At 39.8% G+C, this 25206-nt stretch overlaps 4 protein-coding genes across 9 annotated transcripts; 2 read left to right on the top strand and 2 right to left on the bottom strand.

Annotated features, from left to right (window-relative positions):
• The first annotated feature begins 258 nt into the window (after positions 1-258).
• On the top strand, positions 259-4013 carry LOC139631016 (interactor of HORMAD1 protein 1). Of its 2 annotated transcripts, none has more exons than XM_071494939.1 (8): positions 259-435; positions 764-829; positions 1379-1517; positions 1948-2084; positions 2296-2344; positions 2444-2528; positions 2773-2888; positions 2990-4013. In XM_071494939.1, the coding sequence occupies exons 2-8, from the start codon at positions 777-779 to the stop codon at positions 3731-3733; spliced, it is 1323 nt and encodes a 440-aa protein (XP_071351040.1). In that variant the 5' UTR covers positions 259-435; positions 764-776; the 3' UTR covers positions 3734-4013. The 2 variants fall into 2 exon arrangements, with proteins under 2 accessions (XP_071351040.1, XP_071351041.1); XM_071494940.1 differs by lacking the exon at positions 259-435 and adding an exon at positions 466-529.
• A 255-nt stretch (positions 4014-4268) lies between these two features.
• On the bottom strand, positions 4269-7948 carry kbtbd12 (kelch repeat and BTB (POZ) domain containing 12). The gene is made up of 6 exons (XM_071494930.1): positions 7793-7948; positions 6162-7325; positions 5805-6075; positions 5469-5619; positions 5101-5298; positions 4269-5009 (listed from the first exon to the last, which is right to left on the bottom strand). Exons 2-6 carry the CDS (start codon positions 7232-7234, stop codon positions 4840-4842), a joined length of 1863 nt encoding a protein of 620 aa, XP_071351031.1. The 5' UTR covers positions 7235-7325; positions 7793-7948; the 3' UTR covers positions 4269-4839.
• Positions 7949-8758: 810 nt separating this feature from the next.
• Positions 8759-15706, top strand: slc26a6l1 (solute carrier family 26 member 6, like 1). The gene is made up of 19 exons (XM_071494955.1): positions 8759-9058; positions 9240-9379; positions 9657-9767; positions 9844-10019; positions 10111-10275; positions 10803-10955; positions 11287-11369; positions 11465-11612; positions 11748-11861; positions 12381-12458; positions 12595-12690; positions 12858-12964; positions 13129-13198; positions 13284-13376; positions 13868-13978; positions 14217-14642; positions 15024-15078; positions 15175-15320; positions 15545-15706. The coding sequence occupies exons 1-19, from the start codon at positions 8919-8921 to the stop codon at positions 15569-15571; spliced, it is 2439 nt and encodes an 812-aa protein (XP_071351056.1). The 5' UTR covers positions 8759-8918; the 3' UTR covers positions 15572-15706.
• Positions 15707-15770: 64 nt separating this feature from the next.
• p4htmb (prolyl 4-hydroxylase, transmembrane b) lies at positions 15771-24680 on the bottom strand. 5 transcript variants are annotated; one of them, XM_071494934.1, is made up of 14 exons: positions 24355-24680; positions 23069-23187; positions 22775-22928; positions 22343-22691; positions 20983-21072; positions 20012-20144; positions 19827-19908; positions 18906-19096; positions 18699-18795; positions 17858-18020; positions 17460-17645; positions 17109-17199; positions 16818-16941; positions 15771-16578 (listed from the first exon to the last, which is right to left on the bottom strand). In XM_071494934.1, the coding sequence occupies exons 4-14, from the start codon at positions 22348-22350 to the stop codon at positions 16361-16363; spliced, it is 1383 nt and encodes a 460-aa protein (XP_071351035.1). In that variant the 5' UTR covers positions 22351-22691; positions 22775-22928; positions 23069-23187; positions 24355-24680; the 3' UTR covers positions 15771-16360. The 5 variants fall into 5 exon arrangements, with proteins under 5 accessions (XP_071351035.1, XP_071351034.1, XP_071351033.1 ...); XM_071494933.1 differs by lacking the exons at positions 22343-22691; positions 22775-22928; positions 23069-23187; positions 24355-24680 and having other exon boundaries at positions 20983-21143; XM_071494932.1 differs by lacking the exons at positions 22343-22691; positions 22775-22928; positions 23069-23187; positions 24355-24680 and having other exon boundaries at positions 20012-20777; positions 20983-21073.
• Between the last annotated feature and the right edge of the window lie 526 nt (positions 24681-25206).

The following is a 25206-nucleotide window of genomic DNA, read 5'->3' as shown; positions in this document are numbered from 1 at the left end:
AGTATTGATGGCTCCGTTACATTTACCAGTAACATGCACAATACAAATACAGTGTCAGTGATGATTTTGGTTACACCTGTGTTTAAGAACCTGTCTGGGGGCTTCAGGGCAGTTACCTCTTTTACTGATCCAGTCAGACTGGTTAGCCCACGTTTATTAGCATGATAATGCACTCCTTTAACATTTTTGTGAGTCTACAGTATGGACTTACTGGAGAAATATATGGTTCTAAAGCCACAGAGAACACGAATGAATAAATAATAAATACAATATCTTCCCAAAACCATACCACCTCAGCGTTTGTCAAACGTTTTTTGATGCTACCAAATCGTAAAATTGGACTTTTCTGACGGTACCTGAATGCAGCCTAGCCTCAGTCTTGAAGGACGTATGGCGGGAGATTCAAACACTCGCTGCTCGCTGCCGACTTTAACTGTGAGTCAGATTTTAAAAGTGTTTATTCCACGATAAACATTTTACGTTACCAAATTTAACATGACAAGCTTTTGGTAAAGGTTTGATAAATTTGGTAATTCCTAGCTTGATAAGTTTGATCATTCCCAGCTAAACAGTTAACTGTAACTTAATTTTAAATTGACTGTGTTAATTAAAGTTAACTAACTACTGAGGCCTTCTCTACATTAGGCTAATGCTAACTAGGCTAACTTGCATGACTCCAAAACATCTGTCAGCTGCTGTACTGATGCTGTTAAGAGGACATAACTCCCTAAAACTGCTGCTAACTTGTTGTCTTTACAAACAGGTCACCGAAAGCAATGAATAATTTGAGGAACATAAAAGAAATGCTGAACATCCCAACTGCAAGCAGGTTGTTAGCTTACTTACTTAACTAACTTTAACCTGTTACTCATCATTTACTGTGATATATGGCTCTTGTCATTGGTTTTAAATTTAACTTACATAAAGAGCTGCATCAATTAGGTGATTTGCTGATGGACATAATTATTTGCCAGCATTTGTTTTATTAACTTTTCATGTAAAGTTAATGGCCTCTCAAATGTGAAGATTTGATTCTTTGTTTGGTCATTTTTGACAATAAAAAGAATGTATTTGGGTTTTTGGACTGAAAGTTGAATAGAGCCATTTGAAACAAGCAATTTGAATATATTACCTTAAGTTGTGCATTATACTAGTTCTTTTTCACAAGTTTCTGACATTTCATAGGCAGAAAATAAATATATAAATAATATAACTGGCAGAATAATAGATAATAAAATAATTGTTAGCTGCAGCCCTACATGGAACAATGTTTTGCATATTTACCAAACTTCTACATGTCAGTTTTGCTGCACTGATAATTTGTTTCTTTCTTGTTTTCTTTACTTAACAAACTTTGTGGGGACAAAACAATCACCAGGAATGTGGCTACCTGTGGCTACTCCAGCTTGACAGACTCTCAGTTATTCTTTGGGTCTCAGTTTTGGCCTGAAAACTCTCAGGGCACATCTCAGGATATGAGTTTGTCGTCCAGGAACTCCCAACAAAGTTCACAAGAGGTGAGATTTATATATAAATACCAAGTTATGTTATTTAGGGGGTCACCATGTTTGTGCTTTTGTTACTTTTGTGAGTTTACATATCAGTCATTTTACCATTTTACATATCAGTCATTTTACCATTTTGCAGATCTACAATTTAACCACTATTTCAACCATAACATATAACATGTTTGTAGGGCCATGACTATGAATCCTTTGAGAGATTTTGCCATGTCTGTTTATTTAGGTTACTGTTTAGGTTACTGTTGGTATGAAGAGTAAGCGTTTTAGTATTGATAATTGCATGATGCAATGCATTCCTGTTTGTCTGTATGAATTTAATAAGACTTATATGGGTCAGTGAGTGTGTACATTCATCTCTCAGATAGTGTGAAAATAGTTATGTCTGTTTTATATCTCTTTACCTCTGTATTTTGTCTCTGTTTAGGGGAGTGACCCAAAGTTTACAAACAGCTATCACACTAAACCTCTCCTGTTTGGAGAATTGAAGGACAAAACCAGAGGTTTTGGAATACTGGATAAATTTGAAGTGGACAGGAAAAAGGCAAAAGAAAAAAATGACAGGTACTTGGGGGATTCATAAGCTTAACGATCAAAAGCCTTGTGCAGTGTCTTTAATAAAAAGAAGTGCTTCATATTATACATGCTGTATGTAAACAAATTTAGATTGTTTAAGTACAATGCAGAGTTAGATGAAAAGGAAGTAAAAAAAATAATAAAATGACCCTCATCACCTTTGAATTTGTTTTAACAATCTGTCCTCTTTGTTGAACAGCGATCTGTTCACCAAAGAATGTCAACATACAAGAGAAACTCTCAACAACGTAAGTAATTCTATTCTGTTTTTTTTTTTTAATTTCATTGTACAGCTCCTCTCCTTTAGATGTAATGTTAAAAAATCTAGTGTTAAAAATGTTTTTCAGATCCAACAACTGGTTGCTGGCGCAGAAAGAAATATGGGTGTGTGCCAAACTGTCCTTGAAAAATTTGACAATTTTGCATCAACATGTAAGTTTACTAAAGGACAGATGTGTATATAGAGTATATAGTTTAATTTAGTAAAAAAACAAACAAACAAACAAAAAAAAACACAGTGAGCAATTATTTCTTGTCACCAGTAGATGGTGCACCTTGCCCTAATGATTAAACGTTGATTCAGTCATAATCTCATTTAATTTAGGGAAAATTACTTTATGGTTTCATAATATTTTTTTATTTATCAGTTTATTATGTTTTTATTCATTCATACCAGTGCAAAATAATCTAAATGATCTTCAGAGTGACATTTCCCAGCAGTTTGAGACATTGGTAAATAAAGTGAATTCCCACAAAGAGGTGATGACAAACCTGGAGGAAAAGGTGAAAAAGGTGAATGGCGTGTCTCTTTCAATTACAAAAAAATAGATTTTGATTGCTAGTAAATTTTTTCTGATTAGTGATGACGACAATTGCTCATTTTTGTCCTTAAGAGTGGAGACACCACAGCAGAACTTGGTTCAAATCTGCAAAGCTTTAAGAGTAGTCTTGAGAGTCTGAGAGAGGAGCAGGAGAGAGAACAAAATATACTTGAAGAAGCCCTGAAGCTGCTCAGTACCCTAATCTCAGAGCATTCAGCCAAACCGAGTCCTCAGAGACTGGTGGACAGTGCCATCCAGACGTCACCAGGGCTAGAACAGTCACTCTCTGACATCCTACAGGACAACAAGCTTGAGGGCACACAGCCTCTATGTGCATCATACAACCTTGAACACAAGCAGGTTCCCCCTCAGGATCCCAGCTGCAGCATTGGAAAGAGGAAACTCTTTCTCAGAGGCCATAGGAGGCGCAAAAAGAGACTGCTAGTGCTATCACAGAGGAGTAAGCACGCTGTCCCAGATGAAAACGGTCAATCTCTGATGAAGTGTAACAAACAGCAGAACGGCTCAGCACCTCTGTGTGAGCACCATGATCTGAACACGGTAACCGGCCGGGACAGTCTTAAACCAGACTGTCTGATACCTCTGAACAGGGAGAAAAGGTCCAGTGAAGCTGCGAGGCATATCATCACCCCTCTCAGCTGCTGGTCTCAGGACAGCAACAGCTCTGCATGCCACACAGGTATTGAATCCATCTTAGACAAGATGTCAGCTGAGTCCAAGACATGGACCCCAGTGAAACCTAAAGGCCTCTGGAAGTTGTTTGACATGGACTGCGATTCTGATTTAGGCTTTTAGAGGATGAGTAAAGGATTCAGACCAGTGCAGCCTTTGTTTTCTTAGGGCAATTTAGGCCACAAATGTTTATTACTATATTAATTATTACTTGTGACTTATGTTTTGTTAGTTATGAAATTTTCTGAAGAATGTTTTTAATCTTGTTAATTTTTCTACTGACATAAAAAATATTTCATTCAACAGTTAAGTGTCTCAGCTGAAATGTACTTAAAATGAACTAATTCATGCTGACTTTATACTGAAAATAAACTTAAAAGCTTTGCAAAAAAACCTCTCTTAAAAAATTATTCAACCAAATATATATATCATATAATTTCTGTGACCCTTGAATTCTGATCTTCTGAAGACACGCTGTTGTAATAAGTTCAAGCCATAGTCAGGCAGCCTTTACAATTCGCTGTTATACTGACAGGTGGCTTACAAAAGCAGGATTTGAGGACTGTTGTGTAAGACTGCATTAGTTCAGACCAGGTGTACCTAATAAACTGGCAGGTGCACATTTAAATGATAAAATAACAAGAATAGAGACACTGTGTTCAAACCACAACAACCACACCATAATATCACTAAGGTGCATGTTTTTATTCTGCTTTAGGAAGCATACCTAAAAAAGAATCACACATTGATTCACCAAATTGTTTGAACAAATTGATTGACAATAAGATATATTGAAAAACACTGTGTGTGTGTGTGTGTGTGTGTGTGTGTGTGTATATACTGCATGTATAAATATATATGTCAATTTACTGTATTCATTAAGTCATCATCAAGGCTGTAGTATTTACACTGTAAAACAGTACATATTCAGGATAGTAGTATGCTAGTAATACTATTTCAGCTGTGACCGACACAGCTGCAGGGTTCAGGTGATCAATCTTCTGTGCAGATGATATGCAACAAAATAAAAAAGCAACCAAATGACTATTTACACACTATCATTCTATTATTTTTCAAGAACGTGCAAATCATTAACATGCAGAGCACTAAGACCTTTTCTGCTTGAAAAAATGAATGCCTTTGGCCCAGCAAAAAGTGCATTAATAATTAATGATTAATTTTCTTCACTAATTCTCCCAAACAGACTTTGATCTGATCTGACAGGGGTGTCACTGTTTTACTAAATCTGCGGGTGGGGACATGAGTCCCCTTGGGTTGAGATTTGCCACTAAGCAGACGTCATAGTTGTCATGCATCAGAGCGCGACGAGCCACCACTGTCCACCGGTTCTCCCAAGGGTCCAGCTCTAAAATGTCCTTTGTTATATCATCATGACGACCTGAGGGTTGTTAAGAAGAAGGAGTATTACATTCACTTGGAACCCCTTCCGAACATCTTTATTTTACTGGCTATGGGTATTGTTTTGTTACCTGCTCCTTTGTAATATCCACACACATATATCTTGCCTCCCACCACTCCTGCATTGCAGGCATTGTTGTGCAGTGAGAGTTGTGCACATGGGAGAGGAGGGCCATCCCTCCAGTAATCTCCATCTGCATTGTAGATCTCCACAGCATCGAGGCAGCGGCGTGATTGCCCACGGTCCACACCTTCACAGCCAATTCCTCCTATAGGTACAAAATTGAGTTATCATAAAATTGCATCAGTTTTAAATCAGTGCAATTCAAATAATTTAGTAGAATCATGACAATACTGTGTCAATGCATATACTTCAACATGATTAAAATGAAAAAAAAACTAATAGAATAGACCAATTTAACTACACAAACAATCTTACCCATCACAAAAATTTCGCCATTGAGTACCACAGCACTGCAACGGTACTTTGAGTACTTCATTGGACCTAGCTCTGTCCACTTGTTTGTATTTGGATCATACTCCAGAAGGCGGTTACTAAGACGGTCAGGCTCATCATCCATCCGGTATGACTGGATGGTTGAAAGGGAGGGAGGGTTTGACAAAGCAGAGCAGGTGCAGTCAGAGTCACATACTAATACTGTAAAAGTTCTTATTAAATGTATTATTATTTTGTTGGCCTCACAAGAACCAAACTGAAAGATTTCTGAATAATTCCTAAGAAACAAGCACAAGTATATAGGTGTTTTCACATCACCTGTGGGGTTCGACCACCCATTACATAAAGGCAATCTTTCATCCTGACCACGCTGTGATAGGCCAAAGGTATAGGCAGGGGTGCTGCGCTGCGCCAGGGCCCGCCCTGCAGAGACCATCTCTCCACACAGTTAGTGATGAGAAACTGGTTCTTCAGCCTCATCTGCCCGCCCAGCAGGTACAGAGTGTCTCCCAGTGATCCTAGGGCGTAAGAATCACGGTACTCTGCTGAGGTCAGGCGATCCCAGCTTCCTTGGGCCTCTACTTTGTACCTGCAACCCAAGACAACAATTAGTACAATCTATGTGGGGCAAGCAAATGCAGAATTTTCAAATGTATTGCTTCATATTCATCTTACCTGTAGATCTCAACATTCATGACCTTCTGTCGGGCCATTCTGCGCACACCTGCCTCTCCTGCCACAATAATGTCATTTCCTTCAGTAACAACCCCAGCACACACATACCCCAGAGCCTCTGCATAGCGAGGCGAAGTGATGTAGTAAGTTCTGCCTGTGGATGGGGCATAGCAAAAACTGCGCTCAGCATAGTTGCCATATCTTGACCTGATCCCACCACCATCATTACCAACACAGAGCAGCAGATCTGTGGTCTCCATCCCATAGCGCAGCTTAAGTTTACGCGGTGCAGCTGAGGGATGCATCGCTGTGGCCTCCAGGGCTTCTTTCACCATCTCTAAACATTCAGCATTAGCCAGCAGGGCTGTGTTTCTATTCATTGCTTCTCTTAAATAGTCAGGGCTTATCAGAGGCAAGCGGACCTTCCTCAGGAGCTCTGGAAGGTGCAGAATGCGCACCTCTCCATCCGTCAGAGTGTTGTGTTTGACCCAGCGAAGGACCACATCCAGGATGGTCTCTTCTCGGGAAACATTAAGATCATCAGAAGTTAGGAGCTTCCCCAGCTGATGAGCCTCCAGCTCCAGGACCTCCTCATTCTGGCAGACTTGGACAAAGTGCTGCCTCAAGAAGCGCTGAGCATGGTCAGCCAGTTCCTCTGCACCGAGGTCACGGGCAAAGTAATACACACCAAGGCAGTTGGAGGCATCCATGTTCTCTGTCATGTGCTGCTGACAGCGTGTGAAGACATCATCCATCTGCAGGAGAAAAGCTGCAATAGAAATGCCTTGTACATTGGCATTAGTGAGAGGAAGATCGGAGCAGTACATGTAGTTCAAGAGGAGAGCCAGGCTGTCTGCAGGAGTGTCACGCAGGAATATTTCTCTGTTGTTGCACTCACGAAGGCCACATGTGAACATAACACGGAAGTAAGGGCTGAAGGCAGATAGAACGACTCTGTGACAGGGAAAGCTGATGCCTTCCGCCACCAGTACCACGTCTGTCAGATGCTCTGTCTCCTTCATCCTCCTCAACTGGTTGAGCAGCACCAGCCCATGTTTGGCTGTCAGATCCATTTTGCTTTTTAGTAATAATAATAACTACACACTAGACAAAGTTCACAGCAGGTTTCTATGCACTTATGAAGAACTAATGAAGAGACTGTGTCTGAAAAACAAAGAAAAAAATAATCAGAAACAACGTTGTGCTGCCATCAGCCATATCAAACCACAAGTGTATGGTAATGTGAAATGTGTTTACAATCCTAAACTGTTTAGGCATATCAACTCTTTTTTGATTTTGCAATGGTCTATTAATTGCTTCTTGACATGAAAATATGTGTAAAATTATTTTACTTGATTACCACAAGCACTCAGCACAAAATAATTAAGATTTTGACGACTAAGAGTTATTAGGGCATTTATAAAAGCCATCCTGGTACAATATGAACAGAAGAAAACTTTCATGAACATATATTTCAGCAGCCTCCATTCTAATTTACTGAATTTTCTTATTAGACTTAAATATAGCAAAACGCCACCGTTGTCTATATAAAGTAACATGTGCTCTCTTACAAGCTAGTACTATATCTGACCATATCATGCAATATGCAGGCCTCTTGTAAAAAGTCTTACCAAAGTCATCAGTGCTTCTTGTTTGCTGTTATCTTTGGTCTAAAAAGACCCGTAAATATCCATGCTTTTCATCGGGCTAAATGTATTGTTGATGTTGCTGAGTGTGTCAGTCAGGGGGGTTAGTGTGTGTCTGAGCAATTGCAAAAGAAAAAGATATGTGCCCCCTCCACTGCTGTGGTCCTCTGAGCTACTAACCCCAAAATAGACAGTGTTGTGGTGTATGTTGCAGACAGCAACTGGGTCACAAAGGTCTGAGTGATCTGGACCGCACAGATTTTAAAGCAGTGATAGTGATAAATATTGTGAATTATTTTGACATTCATAATTTCACCTCTCTGTATGATATAGGACCTTGTTTAGGGCAATTCTCCATTATAGTTTGTTTTCCTCAGTCACGTGCATCCAGCCCTGGAATGACTGAAATGAAACATGCAGCTGGGATTCAGATTTCATGACGGCACCCTCTTAAAGGCCCAGTATATACTGCACAAACATGTTCTAAAAATCAGACCTTATCTACTATGTTTTATCTTTAACATACATATTGTTCACAATGTTGTATCCACTGCAACAAAGTTGGGATTTGTATTTATAAATTGTATAGGATTGGCCCTGGATATTAACTAACCACTGGTGAATTCTCAAGAAACAAACACCACCTAACACTACTAACATACCTTAAGCAATTTGTTCAGAATGTAAAGGTTCACTTAACCAATGTAATTTGACCGTCAGGTGACATTTCATGGTCCGTTAGCTTTACTTTTGCTTGTAAACGGAAAAACTGAGAGGACGGAAATACACCTGTCGAACATTGTCTGAAATTCAGTACACTTTATCTTTTTCCTCTTCAAGACCATAATTTTTATCCTTTGCTTCCTCCGGTCAGCTGTCGTCATCATGAAGGTTCTGCCCACAACATCCTGACTATAGTTAATCATTAGACTGTATGATGTACATATGCAGATTCAGTTGTTCTTGTGACAGTTGTACTGAAGCATCTGCTTTTGGTAGACAGTTTGCAGTAAACAAGAGTCTTTGGAATAAATCCTATACTCCCATACTGCATATAAAAGGAGTAAAAAAAAAAAAAAAAAAAAGTTGCACAGAGTTCAGATTCAGCCCAATGGACTCCACACGCAGGTTTGGGAAATACAGAGTGGAGAGGGAAGTGCTGGATGAGCAGAGACTGGAAGAGGTAACGCAGAGAAAAACACACTCTGACACTCACCCTCCTCTAAATAAATGGCTTAAAGACTCCTTAAGGTAACGTAATCTTCACGACTTTGTGAATTTGTTTCTCACTTTACTGTAGATGTAGATGTCTGCTCTGATCTTCTTGTAAAAGATGACCAGAAACCCATATTTATCAAATTTATGCTTTAAGATATCCACCAATATTAAGACTTTCAACTGTGCCTCATTGTTTTCTTCTAATCCTTTCCAGATGTACAGTACCCAAGCTGAAACGAAGTGTGTTGAGCAGCTTGCCTATATTATACTGGCTGCCCAAGTACTCAGTCTGGGATTATGGCATGCCAGACCTTATCTCTGGCATCAGTGTGGGCATAATTCACCTGCCTCAAGGTATGACATAGTCCATCGTGGTTGAGTAAATATCATCAATATTGCAGAAAGGAACTGAGTTGCATGAGTTGGAGGTATATGACAAAAACCTTTTTTTGTCAAGCACAAGCCAAAGTCATATTTTTGTACAAATACTCTCTGTCCTTCTGAAGAATATTTCATTTGCCAGTAAAGGTAGTAGTAGCAGTAGTTTAGCTTAAAAAAATATATTAAAAGATATATGATAATATTTTATCATTCAAGTGAGACAGGTGTAACAACAGTCCTGTTTTCACAGGTATGGCATATGCATTGCTGGCTTCCTTACCTCCTGTATTTGGGCTCTACACTTCCCTCTATCCAGCTTTAATCTACTTCTTTTTTGGAACATCACGTCATATCTCCATCGGTAAGTAGAGGGAGAGCGACATTGTACAATGCCCATTAGAACCTCTGTAATAACCTGTATCATTTACTATGTTGAGGTACATTCACCGTGCTCAGCATCATGGTAGGCAGTGTGACAGAAAGACTTGCTCCAGATGTGGATTTCCTCAAAATGAATGGGACAAACATCACAGCAGAGGTGGACCTAACTGCGCGGGACTCATACAGGGTGCAGGTTGCGGCTGCTACTACAGTCTTAGGAGGACTTATTCAGGTCTGAGCTTAATGCCCCACAGGAATAATAATGTCCAATTTTGTTGTTACAACTGCCAAACTCATGCATGCATTCATGGTTGTTTGCATAGGTGGTACTGGGTTTGGTAAAGTTTGGATTTGTGGGAACATACTTGTCTGAGCCTCTGGTGCGGGCTTACACAACAGCTGCTGCAGCCCATGCTGTGGTGGCACAACTGAAGTACATCTTTGGCGTTTCACCCACACGGTTTAGTGGTCCGTTGTCACTCGTGTATGTGAGTACTGTCAGGTATTTTGTTTTTGTTGTTACAACAAGACTGATCTGATCACATTATCTTTTTCAACAGTTCGGTTGATTATGATAAAATTCTTAAATTGTTAAATAAAAATAAAAAAGTACATCCAAGTGCAACATCTTCACTCAGAAAAGAGTTTGATATTCTTTCCTTGTAATGTCAAAAGGGTTTTTAAGACTACAAAGGCTTTGGTGCAAGCCCTTCGTGCACACTTTTTTATGAAGATCCAATCTTGCTGTCTTTTTTTAAGGGATAATTCCACCAATTTTCACACAGCATAGTCTGTTTACATGGCTTAGAGAGTATCGCTGCATATGTGAACATTCACATATCCAGTGGATCTTTGGTATAAAAGTATCAGAAAATATGTATTTTGTTATTACTTTGTTACCTTTTGTGTGTAGAAGTGCCCTAAGAATGCACTAGTAGTACAACATAACTTTGAGAATAAACCATTATGTGAGTAGCAAGCCTTAACTCCCTTGCGGTTTTATTTTTATTTTCAGACTCTGAAGGATGTTTGCTCCTTGCTGCCACAGACTCATCTTCCCACTGTGGTGGTCAGTGCTGTGTCTATGGTGTTTCTAATTGCAGCCAAGGAACTCAACTCCTTCCTCAGTCCAAAGCTGCCAGTGCCTATCCCAGTGGAGCTCATCACAGTCAGTTTACATGAGGACACACTCTCTGGCCTCACTTTATGTTATAACCTCTGTGCTCTGTGCTGATGTTGCAGCACTAAAAAAAAACAAAAAAAAACACAGACACAGTCACAGTGGAACCAAGCAGCTGAATCAGCAGTAATGCCAGGGCATCTGCATTTGTGCAGGTCACAGCAAAAAGGAGAGATTTATGGTTAATAATTAGGTCCACATCAACACTATGATTTACCAGATTTTTAATGATAAATTGTTTAAAACATGTTTGCAAAATTTGGCTTTTTTTTGTGTATGTTTGTGTTTATGGTCTGTATGTTGTCTGTGATTGCTTCAGATTGTTGCAGTAACGCTGATATCAAACTATGCCCACTTGAACAGCAACTACACTATTTCAGTTGTTGGAGAAATTCCTTGTGGGTAAGCATTTGGATTAAGGTTATACTCGTATTCATTATATATTTGTCATATTCTTGTTTAGTACTAATTGAGCGTATCCTCTACCTGTGTACCAGTTTAAGTCCCCCCAGTGTTCCAGATGTAAGCATTTTTGGGGAAGTTATCGGTGATGCTTTTGCACTGGCTATTGTTGGATATGCTATATCTATTTCACTTGGAAAAACATTTGCACTGAAACACGGATACAAGGTTGACAGCAACCAGGTGAGCCAGAATTCACATCAAATATCATATGAATTCAGACGATACCATTAACATACAATCATTTTCATAGTTTGTATTTTTTTCTCTCTATTATCCTGCTAATTCTGGTGTCTCTGTCCTCTCTCTCTGCTACAGGAGCTGGTAGCACTGGGTCTCAGTAATGCAGTGGGAGGCTTCTTTCAGTGCTACTCTGTCTGCCCTTCCATGTCTCGAAGTCTTGTCCAAGAGACCACTGGAGGAAAAACACAAGTGAGTGAACAACAGCAGTGACGACATTACAAGTAGAGACAATTAAGGAGTCAGCATGACCTCTCAAGCCAAAGTCATTTTATACTGTAAATGCAATGTGCAATAGTTGTACTATAAATATGCAATGAAAAAGACATAGTTAATGACAGCTGAGGTGGGGGAAAAAAGCAAATGATGTTGAATTACATATGAACTGATATAACAAGCTAACCTCAACAACCTGACCATAGTAATATGAGCTCCTTATATATGTAAGACCGATGTGAAAATTCAAAACCTGATGGCTACTGCAGTTTTAAGCTTTACAGCAACAATAAACAATTTATTATACAGCAATTCACCAAGCCTATTTATTATCAGTCTAAACAACATACCAAATCAGTTACTAAAAAAACAGACATAATAGTTGTTAGGCTACCACTAAGTGTTGGAAACATGAGCTGTTATATAATCCATCTCTGCTAAATGATTTTAACATGCCTGCTGAACATAAATAAACAACCTTTGCTACTCTTGTAGATGGCTGGAGTGGCCTCAGCTGTAATTGTGTTGGTGACCATATTGAAACTTGGACCACTGTTTCAGGAACTGCCAAAGGTTGTGATAACTGTACACTGATGTACAAATTTTGAACATGTTTGTGACACATGATAGATTTCGTGTGATGTGATGGATTTCTTTGTTTTCTGGGTGCACAGTGCATCATGTTAAAATGTGATTGCGCTTGTTTTAGGCTGTCCTCGCAGTGATTGTCTTTGTAAATCTGAAGGGCATGTTCAAGCAGTACTCTGACATTGTTACACTGTGGAGGCGCAACAAGATTGATCTGGTGAGGGTTTAAATTATGTTTATTGTCATAAATGATATATTATGAATAGCAAGAAATACCACTGTAACAGAATCTGCTGAGATGTTCAATATGGGGAAGTGTCATTATTCTTGTTTCCTCATTATTGTTTCACTAAACAATTAGTCATGTCATGCTGTTTCCCTCAGATGGTGTGGTTGGTCACTTGGGTGTCAACACTGCTCCTCAATTTGGATCTGGGTCTGGCAGCATCGATCACCTTTGCTCTGCTTACTGTTATCTTCAGGACTCAGTTGTAAGACTCATCTGCACCTCTGCATAATATATTTCTCACTGCATGACTACAAGCAACATTAGTAACCAATGTTAGACTGCAAGATCTGCCAGATAGGACAGAATACTGTACACAAAGAATGCACGCATCATGAAATTTTGTGTGTTTTTTAATTCAATTCTTAGACCAACATACTCTGTTCTGGGAAATGTTCTGGGTACAGAACTGTACTTGGATATAGAGACACACAGAGAGGTAAAACAAAAAGATGCAAAGTCATAAATTAAACATTTTATACACTGACTGCGACAAAAGCTAAGAATGTTTCTCTATTTGGCAGGCAAAAGAGATTCCAGGTGTTACTATATTTCGCTCCTCTGCTACAGTATATTTTGCCAATGCTGAACTCTACCTCGAGGCCCTGAAAGAAAAGGTTTGTTCTCTTTCTTAATAGTACTATCTATTCCAGGGCTGCAGCTGGTGATTATTTTCATTGTGTGGTTGTCTGTCTGATTATATTTTTGATTCACAAATTAATAATAACATTGTAAAAAAAACAAAAACAATTGTAATTTCCTAAAAGTCCAAAGTGGTGACTTCAAACTCCTTGTTTTAACAGTCCAAAACCCAAAGATATTCAATTAATTATCACATGTGACAAAAGGGCAGTAAATTCTAAGCTTTGAGAAGCTGAAACCAGGGAAATATTTTGTATTTTTGCAGGACAAATGACTGAGATGATTTATCGATTATCAAAATAGTAGTGGATTAATTTTCCGTTGATGACTTTGTTTCAGCTTTAATCTCTTCTAAATTTTAAGCTTGAGAATTATTCCTCACAAACTTGACTATTTCTTGTTCTCATTTCTTTTGTCATATTTTTCTATAATGGTGATTTTGTTTTTCTTCATAACCTGTCTTCAGAGTGGGCTTGACATCAGTAAAATGATTATCTATAAGAGGAGGCAGGAGGCCAAACAGAAACGTAGAGAAAGGAGAGCTGAGAGACGAGCAAAGAGGCAGGCCAAAAGAGAGGTAACATGCAGCAAACATCACTGCCGTAACAAGTTATTTTAAGTCCTAACACATTTGAAAGATTGCAGTGACTTTTATTTGGCTGTTTGGCACATTGGTCACCTTATCGAAATGTGATGAGAAAATGAGTACATGGGTCCTGTCTGTGAATCATATCTAATAAATGGCTAAATTCTCAGAAACTCTAAAAACCACTTTACAGTAGATATCATCCTTTTTTTTGCTGACTCCTCCTCAGAGACGAGCACAGAAGGCAGCTAAACAGCTGTCTGCTGTGCCGGTGTTCTCTGTGGAGGAAGAGGCCGACTGGAGGGACACATGCATGGACGGGAATGTGACAGACGATGAAGAACAAGGCTGGACTGAGAGAGAGAATGGGACAGTGTTTGTCATTCCAACCTCTCCACGAGCACCAGACGGCCACTGTAGATGGGAATACCTGAAAGGAGGAGATCCAGACTGCACAAGTTTAGGATGGATGTCTGAGCTGCAGGACGGGGACACCACCACTCTGGGCTCCAGCAGTGAGGACACACTGAGTCGTGATCTGGAGCGGGTCTCTCTGGGTTCTCTGGGCAAGTGGACCTGGGACATTCACTCCATCATTCTTGACCTCTCCACAGCTAACTTCATTGACACAGTGGCTATCAAGACGATGAAAAATGTAAGCACTAAAGGGACAAATATCCTTTAAACAAAGGCTAAGACATGGCTGAAAATGTCATAAATGTCCCTCCATTTCCCTTTGGTTAAAAAACTTAGAGGAGGATCCTTACACTTTCAGATCATCCACGTGTCAAATCCTTTAATAAATAATGTAAGTGTAATTTGAGAAGCATTAGCAATTTATACAGGTTGTCTTTAGAGTTTTACAGGGGAAGCTTATGAGTTAAACCTGATGATTTACCAGAGATAGGTTATTGGGTTGATTAGACTTAATGGCAGCTGATTGGGAGGAAATGTGAAAACAGATTTTTTTTAAAGGTTGGTGCACTAGCGACTTTTGATGATAAGGAGCAATACTTAGTCTTTATTATATTAACAGATTTTCCAGGACTTCAGTGAGATTGATGTGGATGTCTACATGGCTGGTTGTCAGGGTGAGTGAATACCTTCTCACTTCCTTAAAACTGTACTTTGTGAAAAGGTTTGATTATCTTTGTAATGTCTCTACAAGTAAACTATTTGCTCTTCAGCCTCTGTGGTGGAGCAGTTGGAGCTTGGGGACTTCTTCTCCGAGTCGATAACAAAGAGACGTCTTTTTGCCTCCGTTCATGATGCTGTGCTCTACTGTCTGAACCACCGCGGAGCAACATCATTCCCTCGCTACGAGCCATCAGCGGTGAGTATGATCAGGTGGCACTTTGTTTGGGTAGTCTATATGATATTCAACTGCCAAGTAACTAAAGGCAGACAGCATGTAAATTGTCTGATCCCTGTACGCACACAAGTTAGTTAACAGCTGACTGTCATTGTTGAACAATCCAACAATATTAAAGGACCTGTTAAAAGCATTTGATCATGTCAATTTAACTAAGTGATTTTCTGAAACTGGTCTGATTTCAGGACATGCATGGCAGCACAAAACTTTAAGGACTTGAGCCAAACAGGACATCCAGCACAGAGGATGGAAAAACACCTACTGGAGGAAATATCACAAGCCAAGAACTTAATATTAATTAATAAATAGATGCTAGCACTGAGGAAAGTGTAAAACAAATCCCTTACATTCATATTTATACATGTTGTCTTTAAGGTGTGTAAAAGAAGACTAACGCTGAATTCTGACACATGAGCTTAATTTAACTTTATTCTCTGTGGGAGAGTGTTCCAGTGCATTTTTAAAGAAAAATAATAAATTCAATAAATAATCAATTATACAGTGAAACATCCAAACAACTGTGTATTTTAATTAATTTAAAAGAATCTGGCAGAAAATAATGAGGAATTTAAGGAACAAAGACAAGGCAACATGCATCACACAGAGTGTGTGTCTGTTTTTGGTAATGGCAGCTATAACAAGGTAGGACATGTTTGTGTCCAACCATTTCAATTTTCAAGTGCAAATTTTGCTCATAGCAAAAGCAAACCTGTGAAGCTAACACATGCAAAGGAATGGGTTTTGTCTCAACTCCTTTTATGAGTTTCAAGTTCAAAATTCCTAAAATGGGAAATTATAATTAATTACAAAATAACAGGATAACAATATCCAAGCAAAATTTTACCAAAAGCATCTCTTTACAGTTGCATAAACCCACTGTGACCTCATTCCCTGAATAAATCTTGCCTCTACATCCTGGTCACAGAGGTTGTTGCCAAAAACGTTGTGCACAGGATTGAGGAAGGCTAGGTAGATTTTTTTTTTTTTTTTTGGTCTATGAGCTACAAGTCTTGATGGATGTCGGGACTCTGTATGTCAGGGTTCAGAGTCAGACCTTCATCATCCTCCTCCTCTTGCTGCTGTGACACCAGCTCCTGGTAGCGAGCCTGCCTCTGGTAATCCGGATCAATATTTATCCATTTATTGGCGACCCACTTAGTGCCATGGGTGACCACACAGCCTCCATGCAGAGCATATTCATCCTGCTCCCCCACCCAACCTATTGAGGGAAAAGCTCATTTAAGTTTAGTTAGCAACATCCTTTATATAATTTTGTTATGTTTTTTTGAAGGGTTTGCACAGATGTTTTGTCTATCAAACACACCGCTTCAACTGGGTGGTCAAGAGGATTTACTTGAATAGTTCTGCTTTCCCAATTTAGAAGTTTATTTAGACAGCTATTAGTTTACATTTGCCATAAATCAACCTTAAATGTAATTATATATCCTATAATCCTACCTCGTCCATCAGAAAGGTAGTTGTACCAGAAAACAGCTGTCCCTTTGTTAGGCTTCACCCTCAGGTTACTCTTGTCACAATTCCTTCTGGTGTCCAAAAGATCCACGTCATTCTGTATGAGAGACTAAAACACAGAGTCAAAATCAGTGACACAGTTTGCTTAACGTCAGGCCGATGCACGCACTGACAAACAAGTGAGCTAGCACAGATGTGAAAGACATGCACAGTATGTACACAACACTTTTGCAGGGCTCCCCGAACACATTTCCAGACCCAAACACAATTACGCACCACTTCATCATAGGTCCTGTTGTCTGCCACAGGGAATGCGGTCTCCCCGCCCCCCTCAACAGAGTTCAGGTAGAAGAGAACTGTGATGTACCTAAGTGTGCAACACAGATTTAAATTGACACACACGTATGGTGCAAACAAACCCTTCACAAACACACACATACAAACACTTTGCTAACAAGTGGCAAGCACATACATTTTTTCCCCATATCGACAATGTAGAGTCACAGAAACTAACATGCCAGCAGTCACAATGGAGTGTCAATGCACAGTTTAGTAATCACACCGGACAGATGAATTCACAGATTTCTTTATTGAGAAAGTTAACACTGTGCACCTCAGTGATCTCACCTGCAGGACGTCTCAAAAGGGGTGGAGGTGTTAGCCGCAAGGCGTGTGTGTGTGCAGGCGGTTTCGGGATAGACGGGGCCGCTGTCGTGGTGGGCGTGGTAGTGCCCTCCTTCCTCATAGCGAACCACCTGGAGCGGCTCACTGAGGTCAACTAATGTGGGTGGGAGCCGGGTGAGGCGAGTCACCCTTTGTTAGAGAATGTTAAAGGAAAAGATCAGAAAGATTAGAAAATCTGGGACATATTTCTGAATCATTCTGATTTGTCATGCTGAAATGACCAGATTTCATTGGTGAGAAATCTATACCTTACACTTACAAGGCATAGCAAGGCAAGAAAAGGCAGAACCACAGAAAGAAAACAGCACAATGAATCCTTAGTAATGGTGTGACTTGCTAACCTTGCCTTGATGTCTTGGAGGACCTGGTGTGCTCCTTTGCCCTGGTAGAGCCAGGTGTGTCTGCTGTTCCTCACCAGCTGACTCCTTTTCACTCCTCGCTGAAGCAGGAAGCGCTGAAAGGCATCATTGCTCAGAAGCCTGAACTCTTCCAGACTCAACAAACCTGTCCAGAATATGAGAGTGTACATAAATTCTGATGCCTTGCTAAAGCTTTGGCTAATAATCATAACCAGCATTGTTCGTATTTTGTTTCCATATATTGTACATATAGTATATCCCAATGTACACACGTCACCAAACATGCTTCTGCAGTATTAATGCAATTATTCTCTATGATACCAGTTAAATTTTCAATCATATTAATACTTAATGCTCCCAATGACATGTCTAGGATTTTTAGCTCTAGTAGTTGAATCAATGTATGTAGTTTTTTCTGTACTTTAAAACTAAAAAATATATTCAGACTAAAAATTGAGAATTTTCAAAAATTTCAAACATGATTAATGGTTTATTATTCACACCTAGATTTTAGCCAAAACCAACCAGTGCTGTCTCCAGATATACAGTATACTATACACTGAATACACTCCTGGCCTTGTAAAACTGGTTTAACAAATTAGACTTGGGGTTTGTGATTATGATTATATGCCGCATCTCCTGAAAGATTATTGTGAATAAAGTAGCCTTCGTATTGCATTTCTGCAACATTAATGATATGATTTTAAGACAGTGGCTATGCAAATAATAGATACATTTCTGTGACACTAAAAAAAGACTGGTTAAGTGCAATGTGAGCAGTCTTGGTTAAAACCTAAAGTAATGAATGAAGTTCATTTCTTACCATTACCATCCTTGTCAGCTTTGAGCCCAGCGTAGATTTCTCGCAGGTTCTCTGGTGTAAGCCAGATGCCGTCCCTCACTCGAGAATGAGTCAGTATCTGTTGGATGTACAGTAGCGAAGACAGGATAAGTTAACAAGCTCTGAACCAAGAACGACTGCACGTCACACGTTTCAGTATGTCCTCAAAATCCACACACTGACATACACCTCATGGAGCTGCAACTGTCCATCCTGGTTGATATCAAGAAGGTTGAATATCTCCTCCGGGCTTAGGTTGAGCTCTTTGGCCAGCTCCTCCTGACCGTCTTGCACCATTAGCTGACTTTCCATTAGACCCTTTAGCTGTGCCAGCTGCATCACAACACGGCACTCATCCGCCGACAGAAACCCAGGGATCTCTGCAGAAAATAACACAGAGGCAAACTGAGATAAAGCTATAGAGGAAACTCTCATGGTTCAACAGGTTTACTTGACTGCAGCATTTTCTGTGCTGAATGCTTCATATTCTCTGATTTGCAACCCTGTCATATTGTATTGTACCAATGTTACATCTTACAAATGTCTCTAGTTTTATGCAGCCTAACGTTGAAATTAACTAACTAATCAGCAATTTTCAAGCAATTTCTCAGTGAAGGTAGAAATACCAAACTTCCTCAAAAACTTCCTCACATTTCCTGGGGTGTTGTAGAGAAAATAATCAGCACATTAATCAACAATAGCAACCCTAATGAAGATCACCATTTCACCAGTGGCAACTTTTGTAGATCCACTGAAGCCCTTTGAATACACTATAGATTTTTCCACTTCATAATGTTTGCACACCATCATTACTCCAGTACAACTCATCCAAGTAATGGCTGCACACTGTATGTCGAAGCATGGCTGGTACAGATGCATTTCTGTTCTTTAAGCCCTTAATTGCATCAGATGTGCAGAGCTGAAGGCCTATATACTAAGCTTTATCTCTCAGGGAAGGGTTGTGCTGAAGATGGAAAATTAGGAAGAGGGAAAGTGCACCTTGTATGCAGCAGGTTTGCTTTCACCAACTGAAGAAACCTATGTGGCCACTAGAGGCACGGGAGCGTGTGCTGTACATTTGTTTTGCCACACGGGTGTTTTGGCTCTTACCAAACAGCAGAGGTTTCAGACTCAAAGTGCGCATTTCGTGCACTTTGCCTGGCACCAGTGACACCCTTTGGACATGTCCCACCTGGCAGATAAATCAGAGAAGTGATGGAGTTGGTGCGTGAGTGAGAGATAAATATAAGAGGTAAATGAAGGAGTAGGGGGCGATGCATCGTCACATTACTCACCCTTATCCCCTCGATTCTTGTGAGGGACACATCGCGCAGAAACTCGGGTTTCGATGGCGGACGTCGCGACTCGGGGCGCTGGTGGGCGCTGCTGGGAGCATCGCGACTCCGGCTCGCATCCTCCTGCCCGCTGCTGTAGTGCACGTAAAACAGCAGTGCTATAACATTAATGATGTAAACGTGAAAAAACACCATTACTACCACGAAGTAGGAGCGGGAACACACGCTGCTCTTGTGACAAGAGAGTCGCTCGCACGGCGGCTGGAGCGGCAAGGTCGCGCTCCCGGACGGAGTCGTGCCCTCAGCATCTGGGGTTTCCTGGTGGTCAGTCATTTTCCTGAGAGATTCAAAAAAGAAGGAGCCGATACTTCCTCAGCAAAAAAAAAAAAAAAAAAAGTCCATCTAATTAATCGAGCAATAAGATGAACGTTTGCTGGATGCTCAGAAGTGCCAGATGTGTCGACTGACAGATGTCCAGTAGGATAAAAAAAACAAAAAAACAACAAAAACAGAAAACCCTTAAAGAAAGCTTAGGCCAGTTTCTCTCCCGTAGTCGTTGCGCATTGGAAAAATTGACCACTGATGATTCATAGCGAATCTGCCCTCGTTTGAGATAAGAAGTTACCTACGATCGCAACTGTGTGATCCTCGTTTCAGCCCCCGACGACAGCGCTGCAGCCTCGGACGGGCTTGTTTACACTGCAGTGGCACCAGTCAGCGGCGGCAGCAAAGCGCACTGCGCATCCGAAACCACAGCGGAGCTCCTCTTAGAAAGAAAAAAAAAAACAAAAAAACTGGTCCATAACCCTGACCCAGCGTCAACTAAGTAAAATAATCACCCTTTCAAATGAGCAGTGCATCTGCGAACATAGCAGAACAACACTTATGTTTGCGGTATGTCCGTCTATTTAAACGCCATTGCACGAATTTCCCCGTTCACAGCAACAGTCTGTCTGCTGTGCAATGCTGACCTCTGGTGACCTGAACCAACAACGCATTCCTGGCTGAACACTTCACGGTGCAGCCTCCCTCTTTCTGCTCCATTGGTTTGGCTGTACTGTCTGTTGAATAAATGCAAATAAAGAACAAACATAAATGCAAAAACAAATCAATAACTCGATTTCTTCATTAAAAAGTCTGATATGTATCTGATCAGCTCTGCTTCAGCATGTTGGTGGTTAAATGGTCTGCTCTCTAAGTAGGAGACAGCATCATTGGCTCTTGCTTATTTTTAAAATTGATTACCATTTTATTTATTCTCTATTCTCCCCCGGAGATCTTATCAAACGCGCTCTGCAGACTGGCCTCAGCTCCAGGCTCAAGCAGGAAATGCTGAGCTTGGCTTTCAGATATGATGCTACATTAAAACAGATCCTGAAGCTCAATACTCTGGTGTCCTTGAACACTTTAAGGGAGCTCATTGAGGGTACAATTAAACTCAGCTGCACATGTTTTAGTGACATGTTCTTCAAGTGGTGTATTTATTGGATTAGGATTACTTTACTTTTTCTGTTTTCTTTTATTACTGCTTACCTTTTTTTTCTGTTTATTACTGTTTTGTTTTTTTTTTAGTTGGCACATTTTTCAAAGAGGGATCCTGTTCCTCAGTATCTTCTTTCCGAGTGTAAAAAAAAGTTGAATGAATGAATGAATGAATGAATGAATGGCTGATTTTAAAGTAATAACTTCATTTTTTTGTTTGAGAGTGAACATTTAAAACGTATGTATTATCAAATACACGTATGGCGTAAATACATATTATATATAAATAAAAATCGTATAAACCTAAACTATACACTGTCAGTCTTTCTTTTTTCACATACCCAGTTAAAGGTTGTTGGGCCAAAAGTAGTCTTGCAAACAGCCCATGTGTTGCATCTTTGATTTTTTTAAGCATAACAATAATTGATATATCCCAATGCTGAAAATTGAAAAATAAATATATTTAATATATTCAGTTTCCAGGCTTGATTGCAATATTTTTTATTTCTGATGATGCCTCACACTAACATAGTTGTCACGTCTGGCTGCTATTTTTGTTTTGTGAAGTCACAGTGACCTTGACCTTTGACCAGCAAAATCTAATCATCCTTGAGTCCAAGTCAATGTTTGTACAAATCACCTGAAGGCGTTACTGAGATATCACATTCATGAGGATGGGACAGATGTAGTCATGTAGTCTACTTTGTTTTAGTGGGTGTACTGTGGATTTCTGACAAATTTCTGAAGTGCAAGTTCTGTCCAAAAAACTATGTTGTTACATATTCTTGGGCATTTTTAAGTGGTTACACAAAAACTCTGTAGCTTTAATAGTGGGTATATGGCAGCTACCTGTGCATTACGTAGATTACACCACTGGTGTATCCAAAATTACTCCTCCATCAGTGCCCAGGCCTCCTCATCTTACATGTAGCGCTGGTTAGCCAACCTGCCTTTGATGGCCAACACGGCAACTTCTGCTGCAAAAAAAAGATGCTTCAGCTTCAAATTTATCCTGTTCTACAAACTCCACAAGGGGGCAGTATTAGCATGCCTATTGAACCAGGATTCATCATCTGTTTAATTCAAACACTTAATCTGTTTAAAATAGCCTGGCCACTATAATCATAGAAAATCCGTCAACAGCCTTGACAGCCAGCAGAAGATACTTGAAATTTTTCATCCTGTTTCCTGCATTACCCTGCCAACAACACAAAAATGTCAGAATACATGAGGTAAGGGTGAGGCTGAGGAATAAAATGCAAAATATGCAGTGCATGGTACCTCCAACTCCATGTCTGGCACTATGTGATGATGCAGCTGCAGACAGCACTGTCCCAAGTAACAACAATAGCCTCCAGCTCCCCACACAGGGCTCCTCTCTCCAGGTGAAACATGGTCGAGTCCTGATCCCACTGCTCATCCATGTCAGGTGGACCTGGAGGAACATCAAGAATATATTCAACACATAAAACTACTGTCTTGAAATCCAGCATGCAGGATTCAGAATTTCACAAGACAAGTTAAGTATCAGTTAGCTGATTATTATGAAAAAAATGTCCAAAAATGTTTTCTTACCTTTCTGAGGACTGACAGGCCAATCTTCTTCTGTAGCAGTGTTGAGTCATTCCACCTCGGCAGGCACACATGATGGTCTGTTCGAAGCGAATGCGAGAGCACCATTTCTCTTCTGTCAGCTGGGTAGAAAACAGGCAGGCAGAGATGCAAGCAGGAGAAATTGACCATCTGTTCTTGAGCTCAGTGATCAGAAAACAAATCATATGATAAAACTGAAAAATTACACTCCACTCTCAGGGGCGTACCCATCCAGAAAAGTCTGCTTTAATCTTAACTAACACAGATCAGCCTTATGCTCAGAGCTGGAGCAACACCCCTGTTGGCTCGTCACTCAGTGAGTGCAAGATCATGTAAAGCATGGGTACAGGAAAACACACACACAAAGCTATTATGGCGAGAATCATGAGCAAGAGGGCAGATTGGTGAAAGGTAGATGATTTTTCGGTTCCAAATGTCATTTATAATTTTTTTTTTTTTTTAATGACTTGTTAATCTCTGACAATGACAGTACTCTTTCTATAACTGACCCATCTGTGGCACTGGAGAAACTTTCTGAGATCAGAGGGGATCTCCAAGCCCTAAACCTCCTGTGACTCCAGATTCTGCTTTAATAAACAGTGCAGATGTTTCCAAAGCTCTGCTTATATTCAAAGAATGCAAAAACACAGAACTACCAGTTGTGTGCCTCCGACAACCAGTCCAGTTGCAGTAAAGTAAGGCGTGAATTCTTAAATTATGGCAAAACATTGTTTTTGTGCAGTCACAGTGACCTTTGACCTCCAACAATTAAGGCAAAATATCACTTTCACAAGTCCCAAAACAAATTTTGAGGTCACCGTGACCTTGACCTGTCACAAACATCACACTTTTTCAGGTTACCAAAACAGGGAACACGAAAACTAAGATTACAAAACAGACAGTGGAGGTGTGACTTTGTTCTACGCTTGTGATGCCATTACTCCACTATATCTTTACACAGAAAATACTTGTTCACTGCCTTACTATTGTTTAAAATCTCGTTTACAGAACTTTTAACTTATCTGAGTCACTCAGGACTAGAAACTGCAATTTCTGAGGGATGCACATGCAACTTGTGGACATCCTGACTGGACCATTGTGAAATCAAAACAAAAGCATAAACGGAATCGTTGTCATATGTGTATTGTTAATGTGTTTAACAGTGATGATGCCTGTTCATTTGACAAATGTTTAATTTTTTTCCTACTTCACATAGACCACAAACCCCTAAAATCGGCTGAGAAATATAAACGTTGTAATATCTTTACCTGTAGTTTTTTACAAGCCAGTCTCGCCGGGTCCAATATGGCTGCGACGGAATGGCGAAGCTGAAGTGTTGTCTCTGTGTTGCACATCATATTTTATTTATTATAAGTGCAACCGCGGCTACTGGAGACAGGAAGGGGATTGTAAATGGAAAGTAAATGCTTGCCTTTGCCTTTGGCTGTCGCTGGCGCAGTAGTAAGTATTTGTTTGTATTGTCTTTGGTTTGTTTGTGTTCTTCACGTTTGAGATAAACAGTCAGGGTAATTTGGCTAACATTTGTTCATCGATATGTTTAAAATGTGAAAACAATAATTGTTCGAAAGGAAACAAATTTGGGGCGGTCGTAAGTAAGCTACTTCACTACTGCTGCGCAAAAAAAAAAAAAAAATGTTTTGTTTCAGGTTCTCTTTAAACAAAATTAAGAAAGAGTTGCTGTTACACCTCATGTAGCTAATTTACCCTTTATTCTGTCATTTACTGTTGGCAGTATCTGAAGCTAACATTAGCCCCGTAATCAGTTCATCAAGCTCAAATGAGGTCTGTGTAATGCTCATCAGTTCAATCTCCCATAAACATTATGACACATCTGTCTACTTGTTGTAAAACCCAACAAAAAGACAATGAAAGATATTTAGTTCAACAGTTTTAAGTTATTTGGTCAATATTTTTAAATTTAAAATCATATATCAAAGTATATACAAGTGCCAATTGCGTAGACAGCGTTATGGTATTGTCTGTATAACATCATGCCATGCACTGTATTTGACTATATTTGATTATATTTGATTTTGTAACTTCTATTTGGTCTAAATTATATAATGAATTGTAGGGTAAACCCCTGCAGACTTGTAATA

Source organism: Trachinotus anak, unplaced genomic scaffold (genome assembly GCF_046630095.1).
Source record: "Trachinotus anak isolate AG129_WGS33_773 ecotype Australia unplaced genomic scaffold, CSIRO_AGI_Tana_v1 ptg000013l, whole genome shotgun sequence".
In the NCBI taxonomy this organism is placed as follows: domain Eukaryota; kingdom Metazoa; phylum Chordata; class Actinopteri; order Carangiformes; family Carangidae; genus Trachinotus; species Trachinotus anak.
This window is presented reverse-complemented; position numbering and strand designations above follow the sequence as displayed.